The sequence below is a fragment of the Oncorhynchus kisutch genome, linkage group LG8, assembly GCF_002021735.2.
Source record: "Oncorhynchus kisutch isolate 150728-3 linkage group LG8, Okis_V2, whole genome shotgun sequence".
Lineage (NCBI taxonomy): Eukaryota > Metazoa > Chordata > Actinopteri > Salmoniformes > Salmonidae > Oncorhynchus > Oncorhynchus kisutch.
The window spans coordinates 48765863-48788289 of NC_034181.2; the positions used below are offsets into that span (position 1 = coordinate 48765863).

Sequence of the window (22427 nt, forward strand, 5' to 3'; positions counted from 1 at the left end):
TCTGTGGCAGACATCTATTTAGAGTAAGACTAGCGTTTTTTGTTTCAAGTCTAAAGAAAAAAGTTATCCATACCTTTCTTTGATGAAGCTGCTTTGGCATTTTCTTTGTGAATTTCAGCTTCTAAAACAATCATTGGAGAAGACACAAAATGAATCTAAAGAATTGGGCCATTTCATTATTTTTTTGCAAGAGCTGGTTTGGTCTTCTCACTGCTAAATTCAGCTTCTCAGTAAAATAGTGACTTTCAGCCTCTATCAAGCACTATCAAATTACATATTAACCACAGATTTGAAAACATTTTTACCTTTCTTTACAGGGGCTGATTTCACCTTTTCTTTAATAACTGCAGCATCTATGTCAAATATTGATACAAACATACATGCAGTATATATGATTATTTAATTGGATTATTGTATAATCTGATATATATTATACACTAAATTATTGTACAGAATACATATGTTCTTAAATGTAATATACTGCTTATCAAACAATACACATTATTGCAAAATAACATTTGTGTGCAAAGAGAAAATACATATTTACATTTAAATTAAATAATTTGTTATGGCTGTCTGTTCACCTCAATATTTATTTTACATTTACAATTTTTGTCATTTAACAGACACTCTTATCCAGAACTATTTACAGTAGTGAGTGCATTTTCAATTGCTAACTCTGAATTTAGATTTGTCAAATTTGGAAGAGATTATAAACATTTATAAACAATGAAAGTAACAAAAAATATGCAGTGAATTTAATAAAATACAACACAATGCAAACAAATATTATAACAAATTCCTAATTACATACTAACCACATTCTTACCTTTCTTTGCAGGGGCTGATTTGATCTTTTCTTTAATAACTGCAGCATCTGAATCAAAAGCAACATAATTGTGTTTCTCTATGAATATAGCAGGATATTTTTTTTTCTCTGAGATTATGTACTGTCTGTAATATTATATTGGTGGTGTTAAAAATCAATACATTCTGTTACCTTCATTTGAAGGAGTTACTTTGGCTTTTTCTTTGGAAACTTCAGCTTCTAAGTTCACGTACAACAGTCCTTACAATAATAACTTATTGAATGTTTTATAAATAGCATAAAATGGACAAATAGGCTGCCTACCTATTATTTGAATAAGCGGAAAATTAACAATTCAAAAATAATTTCATACCTTTCTTTTCTGGAGCTAATTTGGCCTTTTCTTTTGCTTCAGCATCTAAATCAGAGAAAAATGATTTAATAAACTAGATCTGTGTACCGATCTAGATCTGTGGTACACAAAGAATAATTTGCACCTTTCTTTGATGTAGCTGCTATGGTTTGTTCTTTGGGAACTTCACTGTCTAAAACAATCATTGGACAAGACACAACATGAATCTCAAGAATTGCGCCATTATACATTTTGAAGCCAGAAAAAAACATCCTATCTGTACCTTCTTTTGAAGGCTCTGGTTTGGCTTGTTCCTTAGTTTCCTTGGACTCTAATCAAACAAGAATGATAACATATACAGCAAAGGTTCAAACTGCAATTGATTCAAACCCATACTGAGTATTTGGTTGAGAGAGAAATGAAGCACACTCTGTGGCAGACATCTATTTAGAGTAAGACTAGCGTTTTTTGTTTCAAGTCTAAAGAAAAAAGTTATCCATACCTTTCTTTGATGAAGCTGCTTTGGCGTTTTCTTTGTGAATTTCAGCTTCTAAAACAATCATTGGAGAAGACACAAAATGAATCTAAAGAATTGGGCCATTTCATTATTTTTTTGCAAGAGCTGGTTTGGTCTTCTCACTGCTAAATTCAGCTTCTCAGTAAAATAGTGACTTTCAGCCTCTATCAAGCACTATCAAATTACATATTAACCACAGATTTGAAAACATTTTTACCTTTCTTTACAGGGGCTGATTTCACCTTTTCTTTAATAACTGCAGCATCTATGTCAAATATTGATACAAACATACATGCAGTATATATGATTATTTAATTGGATTATTGTATAATCTGATATATATTATACACTAAATTATTGTACAGAATACATATGTTCTTAAATGTAATATACTGCTTATCAAACAATACACATTATTGCAAAATAACATTTGTGTGCAAAGAGAAAATACATATTTACATTTAAATTAAATAATTTGTTATGGCTGTCTGTTCACCTCAATATTTATTTTACATTTACAATTTTTGTCATTTAACAGACACTCTTATCCAGAACTATTTACAGTAGTGAGTGCATTTTCAATTGCTAACTCTGAATTTAGATTTGTCAAATTTGGAAGAGATTATAAACATTTATAAACAATGAAAGTAACAAAAAATATGCCGTGAATTTAAATAAATACAACACAATGCAAACAAATATTATAACAAATTCCTAATTACATACTAACCACATTCTTACCTTTCTTTGCAGGGGCTGATTTGATCTTTTCTTTAATAACTGCAGCATCTGAATCAAAAGCAACATAATTGTGTTTCTCTATGAATATAGCAGGATATTTTTTTTTCTCTGAGATTATGTACTGTCTGTAATATTATATTGGTGGTGTTAAAAATCAATACATTCTGTTACCTTCATTTGAAGGAGTTACTTTGGCTTTTTCTTTGGAAACTTCAGCTTCTAAGTTCACGTACAACAGTCCTTACAATAATAACTTATTGAATGTTTTATAAATAGCATAAAATGGACAAATAGGCTGCCTACCTATTATTTGAATAAGCGGAAAATTAACAATTCAAAAATAATTTCATACCTTTCTTTTCTGGAGCTAATTTGGCCTTTTCTTTTGCTTCAGCATCTAAATCAGAGAAAAATGATTTAATAAACTAGATCTGTGTACCGATCTAGATCTGTGGTACACAAAGAATAATTTGCACCTTTCTTTGATGTAGCTGCTATGGTTTGTTCTTTGGGAACTTCACTGTCTAAAACAATCATTGGACAAGACACAACATGAATCTCAAGAATTGCGCCATTATACATTTTGAAGCCAGAAAAAAACATCCTATCTGTACCTTCTTTTGAAGGCTCTGGTTTGGCTTGTTCCTTAGTTTCCTTGGACTCTAATCAAACAAGAATGATAACATATACAGCAAAGGTTCAAACTGCAATTGATTCAAACCCATACTGAGTATTTGGTTGAGAGAGAAATGAAGCACACTCTGTGGCAGACATCTATTTAGAGTAAGACTAGCGTTTTTTGTTTCAAGTCTAAAGAAAAAAGTTATCCATACCTTTCTTTGATGAAGCTGCTTTGGCGTTTTCTTTGTGAATTTCAGCTTCTAAAACAATCATTGGAGAAGACACAAAATGAATCTAAAGAATTGGGCCATTTCATTATTTTTTTGCAAGAGCTGGTTTGGTCTTCTCACTGCTAAATTCAGCTTCTCAGTAAAATAGTGACTTTCAGCCTCTATCAAGCACTATCAAATTACATATTAACCACAGATTTGAAAACATTTTTACCTTTCTTTACAGGGGCTGATTTCACCTTTTCTTTAATAACTGCAGCATCTATGTCAAATATTGATACAAACATACATGCAGTATATATGATTATTTAATTGGATTATTGTATAATCTGATATATATTATACACTAAATTATTGTACAGAATACATATGTTCTTAAATGTAATATACTGCTTATCAAACAATACACATTATTGCAAAATAACATTTGTGTGCAAAGAGAAAATACATATTTACATTTAAATTAAATAATTTGTTATGGCTGTCTGTTCACCTCAATATTTATTTTACATTTACAATTTTTGTCATTTAACAGACACTCTTATCCAGAACTATTTACAGTAGTGAGTGCATTTTCAATTGCTAACTCTGAATTTAGATTTGTCAAATTTGGAAGAGATTATAAACATTTATAAACAATGAAAGTAACAAAAAATATGCCGTGAATTTAAATAAATACAACACAATGCAAACAAATATTATAACAAATTCCTAATTACATACTAACCACATTCTTACCTTTCTTTGTAGGGGCTGATTTGATCTTTTCTTTAATAACTGCAGCATCTGAATCAAAAGCAACATAATTGTGTTTCTCTATGAATATAGCAGGATGTTTTTTTTTCTCTGAGATTATGTACTGTCTGTAATATTATATTGGTGGTGTTAAAAATCAATACATTCTGTTACCTTCATTTGAAGGAGTTACTTTGGCTTTTTCTTTGGAAACTTCAGCTTCTAAGTTCAAATACAACAGTCCTTACAATAATAACTTATTGAATGTTTTATAAATAGCATAAAATGGACACATAGGCTGCCTACCTATTATTTGAATAAGCGGAAAATTAACAATTCTAAAATAATTTCATACCTTTCTTTTCTGGACCTAATTTGGCCTTTTCTTTTGCTTCAGCATCTAAATCAGAGAAAAATTATTTAATAAACTAGATCTGTGTACCGATCTAGATCTGTGGTACACAAAGAATAATTTGCACCTTTCTTTGATGTAGCTGCTATGGTTTGTTCTTTGGGAACTTCACTGTCTAAAACAATCATTGGACAAGACACAACATGAATCTCAAGAATTGCGCCATTATACATTTTGAAGCCAGAAAAAAATATCCTATCTGTACCTTCTTTTGAAGGCTCTGGTTTGGCTTGTTCCTTAGTTTCCTTGGACTCTAATCAAACAAGAATGATAACATATACAGCAAAGGTTCAAACTGCAATTGATTCAAACCCATACTGAGTATTTGGTTGAGAGAGAAATGAAGCACACTCTGTGGCAGACATCTATTTAGAGTAAGACTAGCGTTTTTTGTTTCAAGTCTAAAGAAAAAAGTTATCCATACCTTTCTTTGATGAAGCTGCTTTGGCGTTTTCTTTGTGAATTTCAGCTTCTAAAACAATCATTGGAGAAGACACAAAATGAATCTAAAGAATTGGGCCATTTCATTATTTTTTTGCAAGAGCTGGTTTGGTCTTCTCACTGCTAAATTCAGCTTCTCAGTAAAATAGTGACTTTCAGCCTCTATCAAGCACTATCAAATTACATATTAACCACAGATTTGAAAACATTTTTACCTTTCTTTACAGGGGCTGATTTCACCTTTTCTTTAATAACTGCAGCATCTATGTCAAATATTGATACAAACATACATGCAGTATATATGATTATTTAATTGGATTATTGTATAATCTGATATATATTATACACTAAATTATTGTACAGAATACATATGTTCTTAAATGTAATATACTGCTTATCAAACAATACACATTATTGCAAAATAACATTTGTGTGCAAAGAGAAAATACATATTTACATTTAAATTAAATAATTTGTTATGGCTGTCTGTTCACCTCAATATTTATTTTACATTTACAATTTTTGTCATTTAACAGACACTCTTATCCAGAACTATTTACAGTAGTGAGTGCATTTTCAATTGCTAACTCTGAATTTAGATTTGTCAAATTTGGAAGAGATTATAAACATTTATAAACAATGAAAGTAACAAAAAATATGCAGTGAATTTAAATAAATACAACACAATGCAAACAAATATTATAACAAATTCCTAATTACATACTAACCACATTCTTACCTTTCTTTGCAGGGGCTGATTTGATCTTTTCTTTAATAACTGCAGCATCTGAATCAAAAGCAACATAATTGTGTTTCTCTATGAATATAGCAGGATATTTTTTTTTCTCTGAGATTATGTACTGTCTGTAATATTATATTGGTGGTGTTAAAAATCAATACATTCTGTTACCTTCATTTGAAGGAGTTACTTTGGCTTTTTCTTAGGAAACTTCAGCTTCTAAGTTCACGTACAACAGTCCTTACAATAATAACTTATTGAATGTTTTATAAATAGCATAAAATGGACACATAGGCTGCCTACCTATTATTTGAATAAGCGGAAAATTAACAATTCAAAATAATTTCATACCTTTCTTTTCTGGAGCTAATTTGGCCTTTTCTTTTGCTTCAGCATCTAAATCAGAGAAAAATGATTTAATAAACTAGATCTGTGTACCGATCTAGATCTGTGGTACACAAAGAATAATTTGCACCTTTCTTTGATGTAGCTGCTATGGTTTGTTCTTTGGGAACTTCACTGTCTAAAACAATCATTGGACAAGACACAACATGAATCTCAAGAATTGCGCCATTATACATTTTGAAGCCAGAAAAAAACATCCTATCTGTACCTTCTTTTGAAGGCTCTGGTTTGGCTTGTTCCTTAGTTTCCTTGGACTCTAATCAAACAAGAATGATAACATATACAGCAAAGGTTCAAACTGCAATTGATTCAAACCCATACTGAGTATTTGGTTGAGAGAGAAATGAAGCACACTCTGTGGCAGACATCTATTTAGAGTAAGACTAGCGTTTTTTGTTTCAAGTCTAAAGAAAAAAGTTATCCATACCTTTCTTTGATGAAGCTGCTTTGGCGTTTTCTTTGTGAATTTCAGCTTCTAAAACAATCATTGGAGAAGACACAAAATGAATCTAAAGAATTGGGCCATTTCATTATTTTTTTGCAAGAGCTGGTTTGGTCTTCTCACTGCTAAATTCAGCTTCTCAGTAAAATAGTGACTTTCAGCCTCTATCAAGCACTATCAAATTACATATTAACCACAGATTTGAAAACATTTTTACCTTTCTTTACAGGGGCTGATTTCACCTTTTCTTTAATAACTGCAGCATCTATGTCAAATATTGATACAAACATACATGCAGTATATATGATTATTTAATTGGATTATTGTATAATCTGATATATATTATACACTAAATTATTGTACAGTATACATATGTTCTTAAATGTAATATACTGCTTATCAAACAATACACATTATTGCAAAATAACATTTGTGTGCAAAGAGAAAATACATATTTACATTTAAATTAAATAATTTGTTATGGCTGTCTGTTCACCTCAATATTTATTTTACATTTACAATTTTTGTCATTTAACAGACACTCTTATCCAGAACTATTTACAGTAGTGAGTGCATTTTCAATTGCTAACTCTGAATTTAGATTTGTCAAATTTGGAAGAGATTATAAACATTTATAAACAATGAAAGTAACAAAAAATATGCCGTGAATTTAAATAAATACAACACAATGCAAACAAATATTATAACAAATTCCTAATTACATACTAACCACATTCTTACCTTTCTTTGCAGGGGCTGATTTGAACTTTTCTTTAATAACTGCAGCATCTGAATCAAAAGCAACATAATTGTGTTTCTCTATGAATATAGCAGGATATTTTTTTTTCTCTGAGATTATGTACTGTCTGTAATATTATATTGGTTGTGTTAAAAATCAATACATTCTGTTACCTTCATTTGAAGGAGTTACTTTGGCTTTTTCTTTGGAAACTTCAGCTTCTAAGTTCACGTACAACAGTCCTTACAATAATAACTTTTTGAATGTTTTATAAATAGCATAAAATGGACACATAGGCTGCCTACCTATTATTTGAATAAGCGGAAAATTAACAATTCAAAAATAATTTCATACCTTTCTTTTCTGGAGCTAATTTGGCCTTTTCTTTTGCTTCAGCATCTAAATCAGAGAAAAATGATTTAATAAACTAGATCTGTGTACCGATCTAGATCTGTGGTACACAAAGAATAATTTGCACCTTTCTTTGATGTAGCTGCTATGGTTTGTTCTTTGGGAACTTCACTGTCTAAAACAATCATTGGACAAGACACAACATGAATCTCAAGAATTGCGCCATTATACATTTTGAAGCCAGAAAAAAACATCCTATCTGTACCTTCTTTTGAAGGCTCTGGTTTGGCTTGTTCCTTAGTTTCCTTGGACTCTAATCAAACAAGAATGATAACATATACAGCAAAGGTTCAAACTGCAATTGATTCAAACCCATACTGAGTATTTGGTTGAGAGAGAAATGAAGCACACTCTGTGGCAGACATCTATTTAGAGTAAGACTAGCGTTTTTTGTTTCAAGTCTAAAGAAAAAAGTTATCCATACCTTTCTTTGATGAAGCTGCTTTGGCGTTTTCTTTGTGAATTTCAGCTTCTAAAACAATCATTGGAGAAGACACAAAATGAATCTAAAGAATTGGGCCATTTCATTATTTTTTTGCAAGAGCTGGTTTGGTCTTCTCACTGCTAAATTCAGCTTCTCAGTAAAATAGTGACTTTCAGCCTCTATCAAGCACTATCAAATTACATATTAACCACAGATTTGAAAACATTTTTACCTTTCTTTACAGGGGCTGATTTCACCTTTTCTTTAATAACTGCAGCATCTATGTCAAATATTGATACAAACATACATGCAGTATATATGATTATTTAATTGGATTATTGTATAATCTGATATATATTATACACTAAATTATTGTACAGTATACATATGTTCTTAAATGTAATATACTGCTTATCAAACAATACACATTATTGCAAAATAACATTTGTGTGCAAAGAGAAAATACATATTTACATTTAAATTAAATAATTTGTTATGGCTGTCTGTTCACCTCAATATTTATTTTACATTTACAATTTTTGTCATTTAACAGACACTCTTATCCAGAACTATTTACAGTAGTGAGTGCATTTTCAATTGCTAACTCTGAATTTAGATTTGTCAAATTTGGAAGAGATTATAAACATTTATAAACAATGAAAGTAACAAAAAATATGCCGTGAATTTAAATAAATACAACACAATGCAAACAAATATTATAACAAATTCCTAATTACATACTAACCACATTCTTACCTTTCTTTGCAGGGGCTGATTTGATCTTTTCTTTAATAACTGCAGCATCTGAATCAAAAGCAACATAATTGTGTTTCTCTATGAATATAGCAGGATATTTTTTTTTCTCTGAGATTATGTACTGTCTGTAATATTATATTGGTTGTGTTAAAAATCAATACATTCTGTTACCTTCATTTGAAGGAGTTACTTTGGCTTTTTCTTTGGAAACTTCAGCTTCTAAGTTCACGTACAACAGTCCTTACAATAATAACTTTTTGAATGTTTTATAAATAGCATAAAATGGACACATAGGCTGCCTACCTATTATTTGAATAAGCGGAAAATTAACAATTCAAAAATAATTTCATACCTTTCTTTTCTGGAGCTAATTTGGCCTTTTCTTTTGCTTCAGCATCTAAATCAGAGAAAAATGATTTAATAAACTAGATCTGTGTACCGATCTAGATCTGTGGTACACAAAGAATAATTTGCACCTTTCTTTGATGTAGCTGCTATGGTTTGTTCCTTGGGAACTTCACTGTCTAAAACAATCATTGGACAAGACACAACATGAATCTCAAGAATTGCGCCATTATACATTTTGAAGCCAGAAAAAAATATCCTATCTGTACCTTCTTTTGAAGGCTCTGGTTTGGCTTGTTCCTTAGTTTCCTTGGACTCTAATCAAACAAGAATGATAACATATACAGCAAAGGTTCAAACTGCAATTGATTCAAACCCATACTGAGTATTTGGTTGAGAGACAAATGAAGCACACTCTGTGGCAGACATCTATTTAGAGTAAGACTAGCGTTTTTTGTTTCAAGTCTAAAGAAAAAAGTTATCCATACCTTTCTTTGATGAAGCTGCTTTGGCGTTTTCTTTGTGAATTTCAGCTTCTAAAACAATCATTGGAGAAGACACAAAATGAATCTAAAGAATTGGGCCATTTCATTATTTTTTTGCAAGAGCTGGTTTGGTCTTCTCACTGCTAAATTCAGCTTCTCAGTAAAATAGTGACTTTCAGCCTCTATCAAGCACTATCAAATTACATATTAACCACAGATTTGAAAACATTTTTACCTTTCTTTACAGGGGCTGATTTCACCTTTTCTTTAATAACTGCAGCATCTATGTCAAATATTGATACAAACATACATGCAGTATATATGATTATTTAATTGGATTATTGTATAATCTGATATATATTATACACTAAATTATTGTACAGAATACATATGTTCTTAAATGTAATATACTGCTTATCAAACAATACACATTATTGCAAAATAACATTTGTGTGCAAAGAGAAAATACATATTTACATTTAAATTAAATAATTTGTTATGGCTGTCTGTTCACCTCAATATTTATTTTACATTTACAATTTTTGTCATTTAACAGACACTCTTATCCAGAACTATTTACAGTAGTGAGTGCATTTTCAATTGCTAACTCTGAATTTAGATTTGTCAAATTTGGAAGAGATTATAAACATTTATAAACAATGAAAGTAACAAAAAATATGCCGTGAATTTAAATAAATACAACACAATGCAAACAAATATTATAACAAATTCCTAATTACATACTAACCACATTCTTACCTTTCTTTGTAGGGGCTGATTTGATCTTTTCTTTAATAACTGCAGCATCTGAATCAAAAGCAACATAATTGTGTTTCTCTATGAATATAGCAGGATGTTTTTTTTTCTCTGAGATTATGTACTGTCTGTAATATTATATTGGTGGTGTTAAAAATCAATACATTCTGTTACCTTCATTTGAAGGAGTTACTTTGGCTTTTTCTTTGGAAACTTCAGCTTCTAAGTTCACGTACAACAGTCCTTACAATAATAACTTATTGAATGTTTTATAAATAGCATAAAATGGACACATAGGCTGCCTACTTATTATTTGAATAAGCGGAAAATTAACAATTCAAAAATAATTTCATACCTTTCTTTTCTGGAGCTAATTTGGCCTTTTCTTTTGCTTCAGCATCTAAATCAGAGAAAAATTATTTTGTAAACTAGATCTGTGTACCGATCTAGATCTGTGGTACACAAAGAATAATTTGCACCTTTCTTTGATGTAGCTGCTATGGTTTGTTCTTTGGGAACTTCACTGTCTAAAACAATCATTGGACAAGACACAACATGAATCTCAAGAATTGGGCCATTATACATTTTGAAGCCAGAAAACAAATATCCTATCTGTACCTTTTATTGTAGGTTCTGGTTTGGCTTGTTCCTTAGTTTCCTTGGACTCTAATCAAACAAGAATGATAACATATACAGCAAAGGTTCAAATTGCAATTGATTCAAACCCATACTGAATAATTGGTTGAGAGAGAAATGAAGCACACTCTGTGGCAGACCTTTATTTATAGGAAGACTATGTTTTTGTTTCAAGTCTAAAGAAAAAAGTTATACATACCTTTCTTTGAGGAAGCTGCTTTGGCATTTTCTTTGTGAACTTCAGCTTCTAAAACAATCATCAGAGAAGACACAATTAATCTCAAGAATTGGGCAATTTCTTTCTTTCTTAGCAAGAGCTGGTTTGGTCTTCTCATTTGGTAAATTCAGCTTCTATGTAAAAATAGTGATTTTCTGTAAAAACTTGAACAATTTTTTTTTTTATTCCTAACTGAATTTATATTTGTCAAACGTTGTATTTTGTCTTTTCATCGATATGTTTTGTCTCTATTGATTTTAAAACACATTATCAATACTGAAACAAGCACAAAATATGCAGTGTATGAGTAAAAATAAACACAAAAATGGCTTGTCTTCGGAAACAGCATCTAAATGCAACGCGAATGGGCCATTAAAAAAAAATGAAACTCACTTTATAATACAAGCACGTGATAATTCAAGGGAACAATAATTGTAAAAACACTTGAATGCTGCTTTGCAGGATCTACTTCTTTGAGACATTCAGCCTCTATCAAGCTCTATATGTCACACCCTGATCTGTTTCACCTGTCCTTGTGCTTGTCTCCACCATCTCTAAGTGTTACCCATCTTCCCCATAATCCCCTGTGTATTTATACCTGTGTTTTCTGTCTGTCTGTGCCAGTTCATCTTGTTTTGTCAAGTCAACCAGCGTGTTACGCCCGTGCTCCTGCTTTTTACTCTGTGTTTTGATTGTCCTCCCAGGTTTTGACCCTTGCCTGCCTTGACTCTGAACCCGCCTGCCTGACCATACTGCTGCCCTGACCTCGAGCCTGCCTGCCACTCTAAGTCCTGGACTCTGACCTTGTTATGATCTTTTGCCTGTCCACAACTATTTTCTTGCCTGCCACTTGGATTATAATAAATATCAGCGACTCGAACAATCTGCCTCCCGTCTCTGCATCTGGGTCTTGCTTGTGCTCTTATCCTATCAAATGACATATTAACCACAGATTTAAAAACATTCTTACCTTTCTTTGCAGGTGCTGATTTCACCTTTTCTTTAATAACTGCAACATCTGAATCAAATACATCATAAATGTGTTTCTTTATGAATAAAGCTAGACAACCATTTTCTCTGTGATTATGTACCGTCTTTAATATCATTTTAGTTGTGAAGTCAATTAATTCTGTTACCTTCATTTGCAGGAGTTGGTTTGGCTTTTCCTTTGGAAAAAGTACAGTCATTACAATAAGATATTGATAGAATGTTTTATAAATTACATTAAACCCGACACATAGGCCTGCCTACTTATTATTTGAATAAATGGAAAATTAACTATTAAAAAATAATTTGTTACCTTTCTTTTCTGGAGCTAGTTTGCCCTTTTCTTTTGTTTCAGCATCTAAATCAGAAAAACATATTTCATGAAGTATTCCTTCTATCATACAAAACAGTCTTACCTGATTCAGACTATAGGGCCAAGACAAACTGTACTGTGCTCGTTCTGATATTTTATTTTCACAATGTTCTTTCCAGCACTGTTCCAGAAACGATGGTTGACTAGGCCATCCCAGTATACTGTAGGTTGGCTTGGATCAGTAGTTTTAAAAAGGGTTCAGTGTTCACAAAGACTACTTCGCACCTTTCTTTGATGTAGCTGCATTGGTTTTTTCTTTGGGATCTTCAGATTCTAAAACAATCATTGGACAAGATACAACATCAATCTCAAGAATTACTAATTCTATAATTACTATAATTAAATTACTATAATTAATCATTATACATTTGATACAATAAAAAAACATCCTATCTGTACCTTTTTTTGCAGGTTCTGGTTTGGCTTGTCCCTTAGTTTCCTTGGGCTCGAATTAAACAGGAACAGTAACATCATATATGAACGATGGTGACGGAGGAGATGGCTGCCATTTTACGGGCTCCTAACCAACTGTTCTTTCTTGTTTTTTTTGTTTTTTGTCTATTTACCACCACAAACCAATGCTGTCACTAAGACAGCACTCAACAAGGTGTATAAGGCAGTATGCAAACATGAAAATGCCCATCCACAGGCGGCGCTCCTACTGGCCCGGGGACTTAAATGCACAGGGAAACTTAAATCCGTTTTACTTCATTTCTACCAGAATGATACATGTGCAACCAGAGTGAAAAAAAACTCTAGACCACCTTTACTTCACACACAGAGACGTGTAGAAAGCTCTCTCTTGCCCTCCATTTGGCAAATCTGACCATAACTCTGTCTTCCTGATTCCTGCTTACAAGCAAAAACTAAAGCAGGAAGTACCATTGACTCACTCAATAAGGATGTGGTCAGATGACACAGATGCTAAGCTTACAGAACAGTTTTGCTAGCAAAGACTGGAATATGTTCAGGGATTCTTCCGATGACGTTGAGGAGTGCACCACATCAGTCATTGGCTTCATCAATAGGTGCATCGATGACGTCATCAACACAGTGACCGAACGTACATACCCCAAACAGAAGCCATGGATTACAGGCAAAAGGGTACAGCTGCCACTTTCAAGGAGCGGGACTCTAACACTTATAAGAAAACCTGCTTTGAACCATCAAACAGGCAAACGCATCAATACAGGACTAAGATTGAATCGTACAACACCGGCTCCGACGCTCGTCGGATGTGGCAGGGCTTGAAAACTGTTACGGACTAGAAAGGGATGCACAGCCCAGAGCTGCCCAGTTTCACGAGCCTACCAGATGAGCTAAATTACTTCTATGCTCGCTTCGAGGTAAGCAACACAGAAGCATGCAGGAGAGCATCAGCTGTTCCGGACAACTGTGTGATCATGCTCTACGTAGCCGATGTGAGTAAGACCTTTAAACCGGTTAACATTAACAAGGCCGCAAGACCAGACGGATTACCAGGATGTGTACGCCGAGGATGCGCTGACCAACTGGCAAGTGTCTTCACATAAAACTGCCAAATACTCCACCCAAGTTATAGACTTTTCTCTCTGCTACCGCACAGCAAGCAGTACTGAAGTGGAACGGCTTCTTAACAGCTCTTACCTCCAAGCCATAAGACTCCTTCACAGCTAATCAAATATACTATTTGTTTCCCCCCCACCCCCATTTTTATGCTGTTGCTACTATTTTTACCGATGCATAGTCACTTTACCTCTACCTACATGTACATATTACCTCAATTATCTCGACTAACCTATGCCCGCACACATAGACTCTGTACCTGTATATAGCCTCGCTACTGATATTTTATTTCTGCTCCTTAATTATCTGTTGTTTTTCTATTTTTCTTCTTTGTTATTTGTATTTTTTATTTGATTTATTTCAGTTTATTTTGGTAAATACTTTCTTAACACTTTTTTTCTTAAAACTGCATTCTTGGTTAAAGGGCTTGTAAGTGTAAGGTCTACAGCTTGTAACAAATCAAATTTGATTTGATTTGATACGCAGCAAAGGTTCAGACTACAATTCAATGAAACCCATACTGAGTAATTGGTTGAGAGAGATAAAGTACACTCTGCGGCAGACATCTATTTACGATACGAATCATGTTGTTTTTTTAAGTCTAAAGAAAAAAAGTTATTCATACCTTTCTTTGATGAAGCTGCTTTGGCTTTTTCTTGGTGAACTTCAGCTTTTTAAACAATCATTCGACAAGACAAAATGTATCTTAAGAATTGGGCCATTTCTTTCTTTCACTGTAAGAGCTGGTTGGGTTTCCTCATTAGTAACTTTAGCTTCTAAGTAAAAATAGTGATTTTCTGTCAAAACCAGAACAACATTTTTTGATTGCAAAAAATAGTTTTGCTTCCAAAACATCTGGTGATTTTGCAGAGAGCCACATCACAATTTACAGAAATACTCATCATAAATGTTGATGAAAATACAAGTGTTACACATGGAATTAAAGATATACTTCTCCTTAATGCAACCGCTGTGTCAGATTTCAAAAAAGCTTCACGGAAAAAGCACACCATGCAATAATCAGAGTACAGCGCTCAGAGACCAAAACAAGCCATACAGAAACCTGCCATGTTGTGGAGTCAACAGAAGTCAGAAATAGTATTATAAATATTAACTTACCTTTGATGATCTTCATCGGAATGCACTCCCAGGAATCCCAGTTCCACAATAAATGTTTGTTTCGTTCGATGAAGTCCATCATTTATGTCCATATACCTACTTTTTGTTTGCGCATTTAGTTCACAAATCCAAATTCACAAGGCGCAGGCACTTAGTTCAGACAACAGTTCCATTACAGTTCGTAGAAACATGTCAAACAATGTATAGAATCAATCTTTAGGATGTTTTTATCATTAATCTTCAATAATATTCCAACCCGGACAATTCCTTTGTCTTTAGAATGGAAAAGGAACAGATCTCGTGCTCACGGCCACGCGCGAGATTGAGCTCATGGCATTCTGCCAGACACCTGACTCAAACAGCTCTTATTCGCTCCCCCTTCACAGTCGAAGCCTGAAACAAGGTTCTAAAGACTGTTGACATCTAGTGGAAGCCTTAGGAAGTGCAATCGGACCAAATATTGCACTGTAGATTGGATAGGCAAAGACTTGAAAACCTACAAACCTCAGATTCCCACTTCCTGGTTGGATTTTTTCTCAGGTTTTTGCCTGCCATATGAGTTCTGTTATACTCACAGACATCATTCAAACAGTTTTAGAAACTTCAGATTGTTTTCTATCCACATCTACTAATAATATGCATATCTTAGCTTCTGGGCCTGAGTAGCAGGCAGTTTACTCTGGGCACCTTATTCATCCAAGCTACTCAATACTGCCCCCCAGCCATAAGAAGTTAAAAGCACCTACTAGATCAAAACAAACAGTGAACAGCGAGGGGGAGATACAAATTTTGGTTAGGGAGAAACCAACCATACGACCACTAGGTGTCAGCATATACCCACAGATCAAATTGATTTCAATAGTACGTGATAGAGTTCACTAGCTTGCTACACTGGTGTAAAATGTCACTAATCTGGGACATTTTGAAGAAAACGTATGGATACGTCTATGTATTTCATCCTCGGTCACTATTTATCATAAATGTGTATCCCCTTGACAAGCTTGACGTTGGCTGAGTCCCCTTTCCTGTGAAAAAAACAACTAGAGATCTTATGCAATAGCATGCAATGCAATGAGATATACACGACTTGACCCAAAAGTAGGTGGACACCTGCTCATCGAACATCTCATTCCAAAATCATGGGCATTAATATGGAGTTGGTCCCCTTTGCTATAACATCCTCTACTCATCTGGGAAGACTTTTCACTAGATGTTGGAATATTGCTACCGGGATGTGCTTCCATTCAGCCACAAGAGCATTAGTGAGGTTGGGCACTGATGTTGGGCAATTAGGCCTGGCTCGCAGTCGGCGTTCCAATTTATCCCAAAGGTGTTCGATGGGGTTGAGGTCAGGGCTCTGTGCAGGCCAGTCAAGTTCTTCCACACCAATCTCGACAAACCATTTTTGTATGGACCTCACTTTGTGCATGGGGGCATTGTCATGCTGAAACAGGAAAGGGCTTTCCCCAAACTGTTGCCACAAAGTTGGAAGCACAGATGTCATTGTATGCTGTAGAGTTTCTGTATGCTATCTCTCTTCACTGGAATTGAGGGCCCTAGCCCAAACCATGAACAGCCTAGACCATTATACCTCCTCCACCAAACTTTACAGTTCATCCATCAGACTGTTAGATGGTGAAGCGTGATTCATCACTCCAGAGAACGCATTTCCACAAGCTCCAGAGTCTAATGATGGCGAGCTTCACACCACTCCAACCGACACTTGGCATTGCGCATGGTAATCTTAGGCTTGTGTGCGGCTGCTCGGCCAGTTCATGAAGCTCCCGGCGAACAGTTATTGTGCTGACGTTGCTTCCAGAGCAGTGGTGTAAACTACTTAAGTAGTTTTTTGGGGTATCTATGCTTTACTTTGCTATTTATATTTTGACAACTTACATTTTTACTTCACTACATTGCTAAAGAAAACAAACTTTTTACTCCGTACATTTTCCATGAAACTAAAAAGTACTCGTTACATTTTAAGTGCTTGGTAGGACAGGAAAATGGTCCAATTCACATATCAAGAGAACATCCCAGGTCATACCTACTGCCTCTGATCTGGCGGACTGACTAAACACAAATGCTTCGCTTCTAAATTATATCTGAGTGTTGGAGTGTGCCCCTGGCTATCCGTCAATAATTTATAAAACAAGAAAATCGTGCTGGTTTGCTTAATATAAGAAATTTTGAAATTATTTTACTTCTGATACTTAAGTATATTTTAGCAATTACATTTCCTTTTGATACTTAAGTATATTTAACACCAAATACTTTTAGACTTTTACTCAAGTAGTATTTTACTGGGTGACTTTCGCTTTTACTTCTGCCATTTCCTATTAAGGTATCTTTACTTTTACTCAAGTATGACTATTGGGTACTTTTTCCACCACTGTTCCAGAGGTAGTTTGGAACTCGATAGTGAGTGTTGCAACCGAAGACACATGATTTTTAAGCAATACGTTCTTCAGCACTCGGTGGTCCCGTTCTGTGAGCTTGTGCGGCCTACCACTTTGCGGTGAACCATTGTTGCTCCTAGACGTTTCCACTTCACAACAGCACTTACAGTTGACCAGGGCAGCTCTAGCAGGGCAGAAATTTGACTAACGAACTTGTTTGTATGGTGGAATCCTATAACGGTGCAACGTTGAAAGTCACTGAGCTCTTCAGTAAGACCATTCTACTGCCATGTTTGTCTATGGTAATTGCATGGCTGTGTGGTGTGGCTGAAATAGCCGAATCCACTATTTTGAAGGGGTGTCCAAATACTTCTGTATATATTGTGTATTTGACGCAGGTACTGTATTTACTTTGCAACATGTATTGTCATTGACTGGAACAAAATGTCATTGTTTGAGCTATGCAACTGATTTTGTACCCCTCTACTCGCTAGTTAGATGGGGCTCTCCAGTCTCAGAGAGGCAGTCTGTTCTGCATGCCTTCTTGACTTCAATAGAATGTGTTGTCAAGCATTTGTGCATGCAAACTGATAACTGTCACAGCTATCTTACCATCTAACTTGCTCATCAATCAGTATTTTCTCTACGATTTTCTGCACAATGGCACTTGTTAAAACCTTGAATCTCATAAGTACCTCACTTTCACCACTGGTCATCTACCTAGCCACGTAACCAGCAGGATAGCATCGGTTTCCATTGGACTAGAGCTTGGTATGCTGGCTAGTGAGGTAGCTAATGCTAGCTAGCTAATGCAAGCTAATTATTCTATAGTAGCATATGATGACTAGCATTGCAAGCATGTTAACATTAGCTAGCTAATGTCGATACACTAGTTGTGGGCTCGCAAAATCAAGCAAATGGTACTGAAGTCATGACAAAATCATGTTTCAACATTTTAGTGGCTATTGACGTGTTAGTTTTTTGCTTAGTGATATTCTTAGTGACATGCAAATATATTTTTTGACATTTAACTGATATGAGAAAATTTGTGATCCAAATTCCAGATATATACTGCGAGAATTTGCTCATTCAAGCAAACATAGCCTCAGAAATAAAGATAATAAAGATTAGGAAGAGCCACTTCCAAAAACATTTAAATATTGTTTTGCAGGAACTACTTGTTTGGCAAGTTCCGTCTCTATCAAGCTCTATCAAATTACAAATGCTTCAAAAAATTACAAATTGCGTTCTAACCGCAGATTTGAAAACATTCTTACCTTTCTTTGCAGGGGATGTTTTCACCTTTTCTTTAGCTGCAGCATCTGAATAAAATACAACATAAATGTGTTTCTCTATGAATATAGCAAGACCAACATTTGTCACTATGATTATGTACTGTCTGTAATTTTTAAATACATTGTTTCCTTTATTAGTATGTTAACGTGTGCATATACAGTGCCTTCGGAAAGTATTCAGACCATTTGACTTTTTCCACATTCTGTTATGTTACAGCCTTATTCTAAAATGGATTACATATTTTAAAATCCTCTGCAATCTACACATAATACCCCATAATGACAAAGTGAAAACAGGATTTGTATTTTAAATAAAAAACAGAAATTATTAACAGTATGCAGACCTATGCAGACCCTTTGCTATGAGACTCGAAATTGAGCTGAGCTGCATCCATTAATAATCCTTGAGCTGTTTCTACTGTACACCTTGATTGGAGTCCACATGTGGTAAATTCCGTTGATTGGACATGATTTGGAAAAGTACACCCCTGTCTATATAAGGACCCACAGTTGACAGTTCATGTCAGAGCAAAAACCAAGCCATGAGGTTGAAGGAATTGTCCGTAGAGGTTCGAGAAAGGATTGGGTCGAGGCACAAATCTGGGGAAGGGTACCAAAACAGTTCTGCAGCATTGAAGGTTCCCAAGAACACAGAGGCTTCCATTATTCTTAAATGGAAGAAGTTTGTAACCACCAAGACTCCTAGAGCTCCTAGAGCTGGCCTCCCAGCCAAACTGAGCAATCGGGGGAGAAGGGCCTTGGTCAGGGAGGTGACCAAGAACCCACCGGTCACTCTGACAGAGCTCTGGAGTTCTTCTGTGGAGATGGGAGAACCTCTGCAGCACACCACCAAGCAGGCCTTTATGGTAGAGTGGCCAGACGTAAGCCACTCCTCAGTAAAAAGGCACATGAGAGCCCGCTTGGAGTTTGCCAAAAGGCAGCTAAATACTCTCAGACCATGAGAAACAAGATTTTCTGGTCTGATGAAACCAATATTGAACTCTTTGGCCTGAATGCCAAGTGTCACATCTGGAGGAATCATGTCGCTATCCATAAGATGAAGCATGGTGGTGGCAGCATCATGCTGTAGGGATGTTTACAGCGTCAGGGACTGGGAGACTAGTCAGGATTGAGGCAAAGATGAACGGAGCAAAGTACAGAAAGATCCATGATGAAAACTTCCTCCAGAGCACTTAGAACCTCAGACTGGGGTGAAGGTTCAACTTCCAACAGGACAATGGCCCTGAGCACACAGCCAAGACAAGGCAGGAGTGGCTTCGGGACAAGTCTCTGAATATCCTTGAGTGGCCCAGCCAGAGCCCAGAATTGAACATCTCTGGAGAGACGTGAAAATAGTGGTGCAGCAACGCTCCCCATCCAACCTGACAGAGTTTAAGAGGATCTGCAAAGAAGAATGGGAGAAACTCCCCAAATATAGGTGTGCCAAGCTTGTAGCGTCATGCCCAAAAAGACTCGAGGCTGTAATCGCTTTAACAAAGTACTAAGTAAAGGGTCTGAACACTTAAGTAAGTGTGATATTTCAAAAAATATATATAAATGAGAAAAAATGTCTAAAAACCTGTTTTTGCTTTGCCGTTATGGGGTATTGTGTGTAGATGGATGAATAAGGCTGTAATGTAACAAAATGTGGAAAAAGTTAAGGGGTCTGAATACTTTCCGAATGCACTGTGTATGTGTATTATATATAATATATATATATGCCAAACCAACTCTTGAAAAAAAAAGTTACCTTTACTTTAACAGAGACACAAATACCTCTGGTTGTTTTAGCAAGGCTACTTAAAAATCAAGAACCTTGGCTTGTATATACATAACAAACATGAGAATTTGTTAATGCAGAAAATATATATATATATATATATATATTATATATTATATATATTATTTATTATACATATATATACATATATATACATATGTATATATATGTGTGTGTGTGTGTGTGTGTGTGTGTGTGTGTGTGTGTGTGTGTGTGTGTGTGTGTGTGTGTGTGTGTGTGTGTGTGTGTGTGTGTGTGTATTGAATTATACTGGGAATATTTGGAAAAGAGACCCATGTCTCTGTTAAAGTAAAGGTAACTTTTTTTTTCAAGAGTTGGTATGGCATTTTCTTTAGAAAATTCAGCTTCTAAGTTCAAATACAAGTCTTTACAATAGGATATTGATATAACTTTTAATAAATAGCATAAAACAGAGACATAGGCCTACTTATTATTGGAACAAATGGAAAAATAACATTTCAAAATGAATTTGACACCTTTCTTTGCTAGAGTTAGTTTGGCCTCTTCTTTTGCTCCAGTATCTAAATCAGAATTTAAAAAAATAAAAATGATGCATTTTTGTCATTTAGCAGACCCTCTTATCCAGAGCAATTTACAGGAGCGATTAGGGTTAAGTGCATTGCACAAGGGCAAATTAACAGATTTTTCACCCAGAGCGTTGGGCCAGTAACCAAAAGGTTGCTGGTTCAAGACACCAAGGACCTTGGCTACCTGCCGCTATTGTATCATACATTACAGTCTTACCTGATTCAGACTATAGAGTCAAGCCAAAACGTAGTGTGCTTGTTCAGATATTTTCTTTTCAAATTGTCCTTTCCAGCACAGTTCCAGCAACTACTGTTGATGGGTATCTAGGCCAGCCCAGTATACTGTAGCTTGGCTTAACTCAGTTGCGAAAAAGGGTTCTGTGTTTAACAAACTTTGTACCTTTCTTTGATGTAGCTGCTTTGTTTTTTTCTTTGGGAACTTCAGCTTCTAAAACAATCATTGGATGAGACGCAACATTAATCTCAGGAACTGGGCTATTATACATTTGATGCAACAAAAACAATCATATCTGTACCTTTTTTTGTAGGTTCTGGTTTGGCTTGCTCCGTAGCTTCCCTGGGCTCTAATCAAATACGAACAAGACAATTTACTGCAACAATTCAGACTGCAATTCAATCTGAGTAAAATAAAACATTGTTTGAGAAATAAATACAGTACACTCAGTACACTCACAAAAATAGGCCTACTTACTGTAGCTAAAAGTGTTAAAGTGTAGTTAATAAACCTCACCCTAACCTATTATTGCCATAATCCCTAACCTGACTCTATCAGGTTGTTCCATCAACAGAGATGCAGTTTACAGTTTGTTGATAGTTTGACCCTCTGTAAGGGGAGTCACCTTTCTCTCCACTCTTGTGCAATGTGATTGCTGTGTGACAAACAAATAGTTATGAGATTGACATCTTGATTTTTGGTAGCGGTTAAGAGCATAGGGCCAGTAATCAAAAGGTTGCTGGTTTGAATCCCTGAGCCGTCTAGGTGCAAAATCTGACGATGTGCTCTTAAGCAAGGCACTTAACCCTTATTGCTCCTGAATGTTGTTTTCTAAAATGTAAATACTCATCTTGTGTCAGAAGTCTCCCTGCTACTTATTGTAACATATTGCTGGATATATCTTTAACCTTTAATGAAACTGGACCATATGTGATAA

At 34.8% G+C, this 22427-nt stretch overlaps 1 protein-coding gene across 50 annotated transcripts in view; it reads right to left on the reverse strand.

The window, feature by feature from the left end:
- Positions 1-22427, reverse strand: part of si:ch211-266g18.10 (titin) — a 149038-nt gene that overhangs the window by 45298 nt on the left and 81313 nt on the right. For 29 of the 50 annotated variants that reach the window (XM_031830528.1, XM_031830481.1, XM_031830508.1 and 26 more), the window contains 53 exons: positions 21792-21839; positions 21656-21703; positions 21205-21249; positions 18910-18954; positions 12798-12845; positions 12513-12557; positions 12349-12378; positions 12183-12230; positions 11195-11242; positions 10978-11025; positions 10839-10886; positions 10715-10759; positions 10534-10602; positions 10363-10410; positions 9839-9886; positions 9607-9654; positions 9388-9435; positions 9250-9297; positions 9126-9170; positions 8774-8821; positions 8250-8297; positions 8018-8065; positions 7799-7846; positions 7661-7708; positions 7537-7581; positions 7185-7232; positions 6661-6708; positions 6429-6476; positions 6210-6257; positions 6072-6119; positions 5948-5992; positions 5597-5644; positions 5073-5120; positions 4841-4888; positions 4622-4669; positions 4484-4531; positions 4360-4404; positions 4179-4226; positions 4008-4055; positions 3484-3531; positions 3252-3299; positions 3033-3080; positions 2895-2942; positions 2771-2815; positions 2419-2466; positions 1895-1942; positions 1663-1710; positions 1444-1491; positions 1306-1353; positions 1182-1226; positions 830-877; positions 306-353; positions 74-121 (listed from right to left, as the gene is read on the reverse strand). In XM_031830528.1, coding sequence (XP_031686388.1) covers positions 74-121; positions 306-353; positions 830-877; positions 1182-1226; positions 1306-1353; positions 1444-1491; positions 1663-1710; positions 1895-1942; positions 2419-2466; positions 2771-2815; positions 2895-2942; positions 3033-3080; positions 3252-3299; positions 3484-3531; positions 4008-4055; positions 4179-4226; positions 4360-4404; positions 4484-4531; positions 4622-4669; positions 4841-4888; positions 5073-5120; positions 5597-5644; positions 5948-5992; positions 6072-6119; positions 6210-6257; positions 6429-6476; positions 6661-6708; positions 7185-7232; positions 7537-7581; positions 7661-7708; positions 7799-7846; positions 8018-8065; positions 8250-8297; positions 8774-8821; positions 9126-9170; positions 9250-9297; positions 9388-9435; positions 9607-9654; positions 9839-9886; positions 10363-10410; positions 10534-10602; positions 10715-10759; positions 10839-10886; positions 10978-11025; positions 11195-11242; positions 12183-12230; positions 12349-12378; positions 12513-12557; positions 12798-12845; positions 18910-18954; positions 21205-21249; positions 21656-21703; positions 21792-21839 — 2517 coding nt within the window. The remainder of the gene's footprint in view (positions 1-73; positions 122-305; positions 354-829; positions 878-1181; positions 1227-1305; positions 1354-1443; positions 1492-1662; positions 1711-1894; positions 1943-2418; positions 2467-2770; positions 2816-2894; positions 2943-3032; positions 3081-3251; positions 3300-3483; positions 3532-4007; positions 4056-4178; positions 4227-4359; positions 4405-4483; positions 4532-4621; positions 4670-4840; positions 4889-5072; positions 5121-5596; positions 5645-5947; positions 5993-6071; positions 6120-6209; positions 6258-6428; positions 6477-6660; positions 6709-7184; positions 7233-7536; positions 7582-7660; positions 7709-7798; positions 7847-8017; positions 8066-8249; positions 8298-8773; positions 8822-9125; positions 9171-9249; positions 9298-9387; positions 9436-9606; positions 9655-9838; positions 9887-10362; positions 10411-10533; positions 10603-10714; positions 10760-10838; positions 10887-10977; positions 11026-11194; positions 11243-12182; positions 12231-12348; positions 12379-12512; positions 12558-12797; positions 12846-18909; positions 18955-21204; positions 21250-21655; positions 21704-21791; positions 21840-22427) is intronic. The other 21 variants (XM_031830529.1, XM_031830488.1, XM_031830485.1 and 18 more) reach the window with 20 other exon arrangements.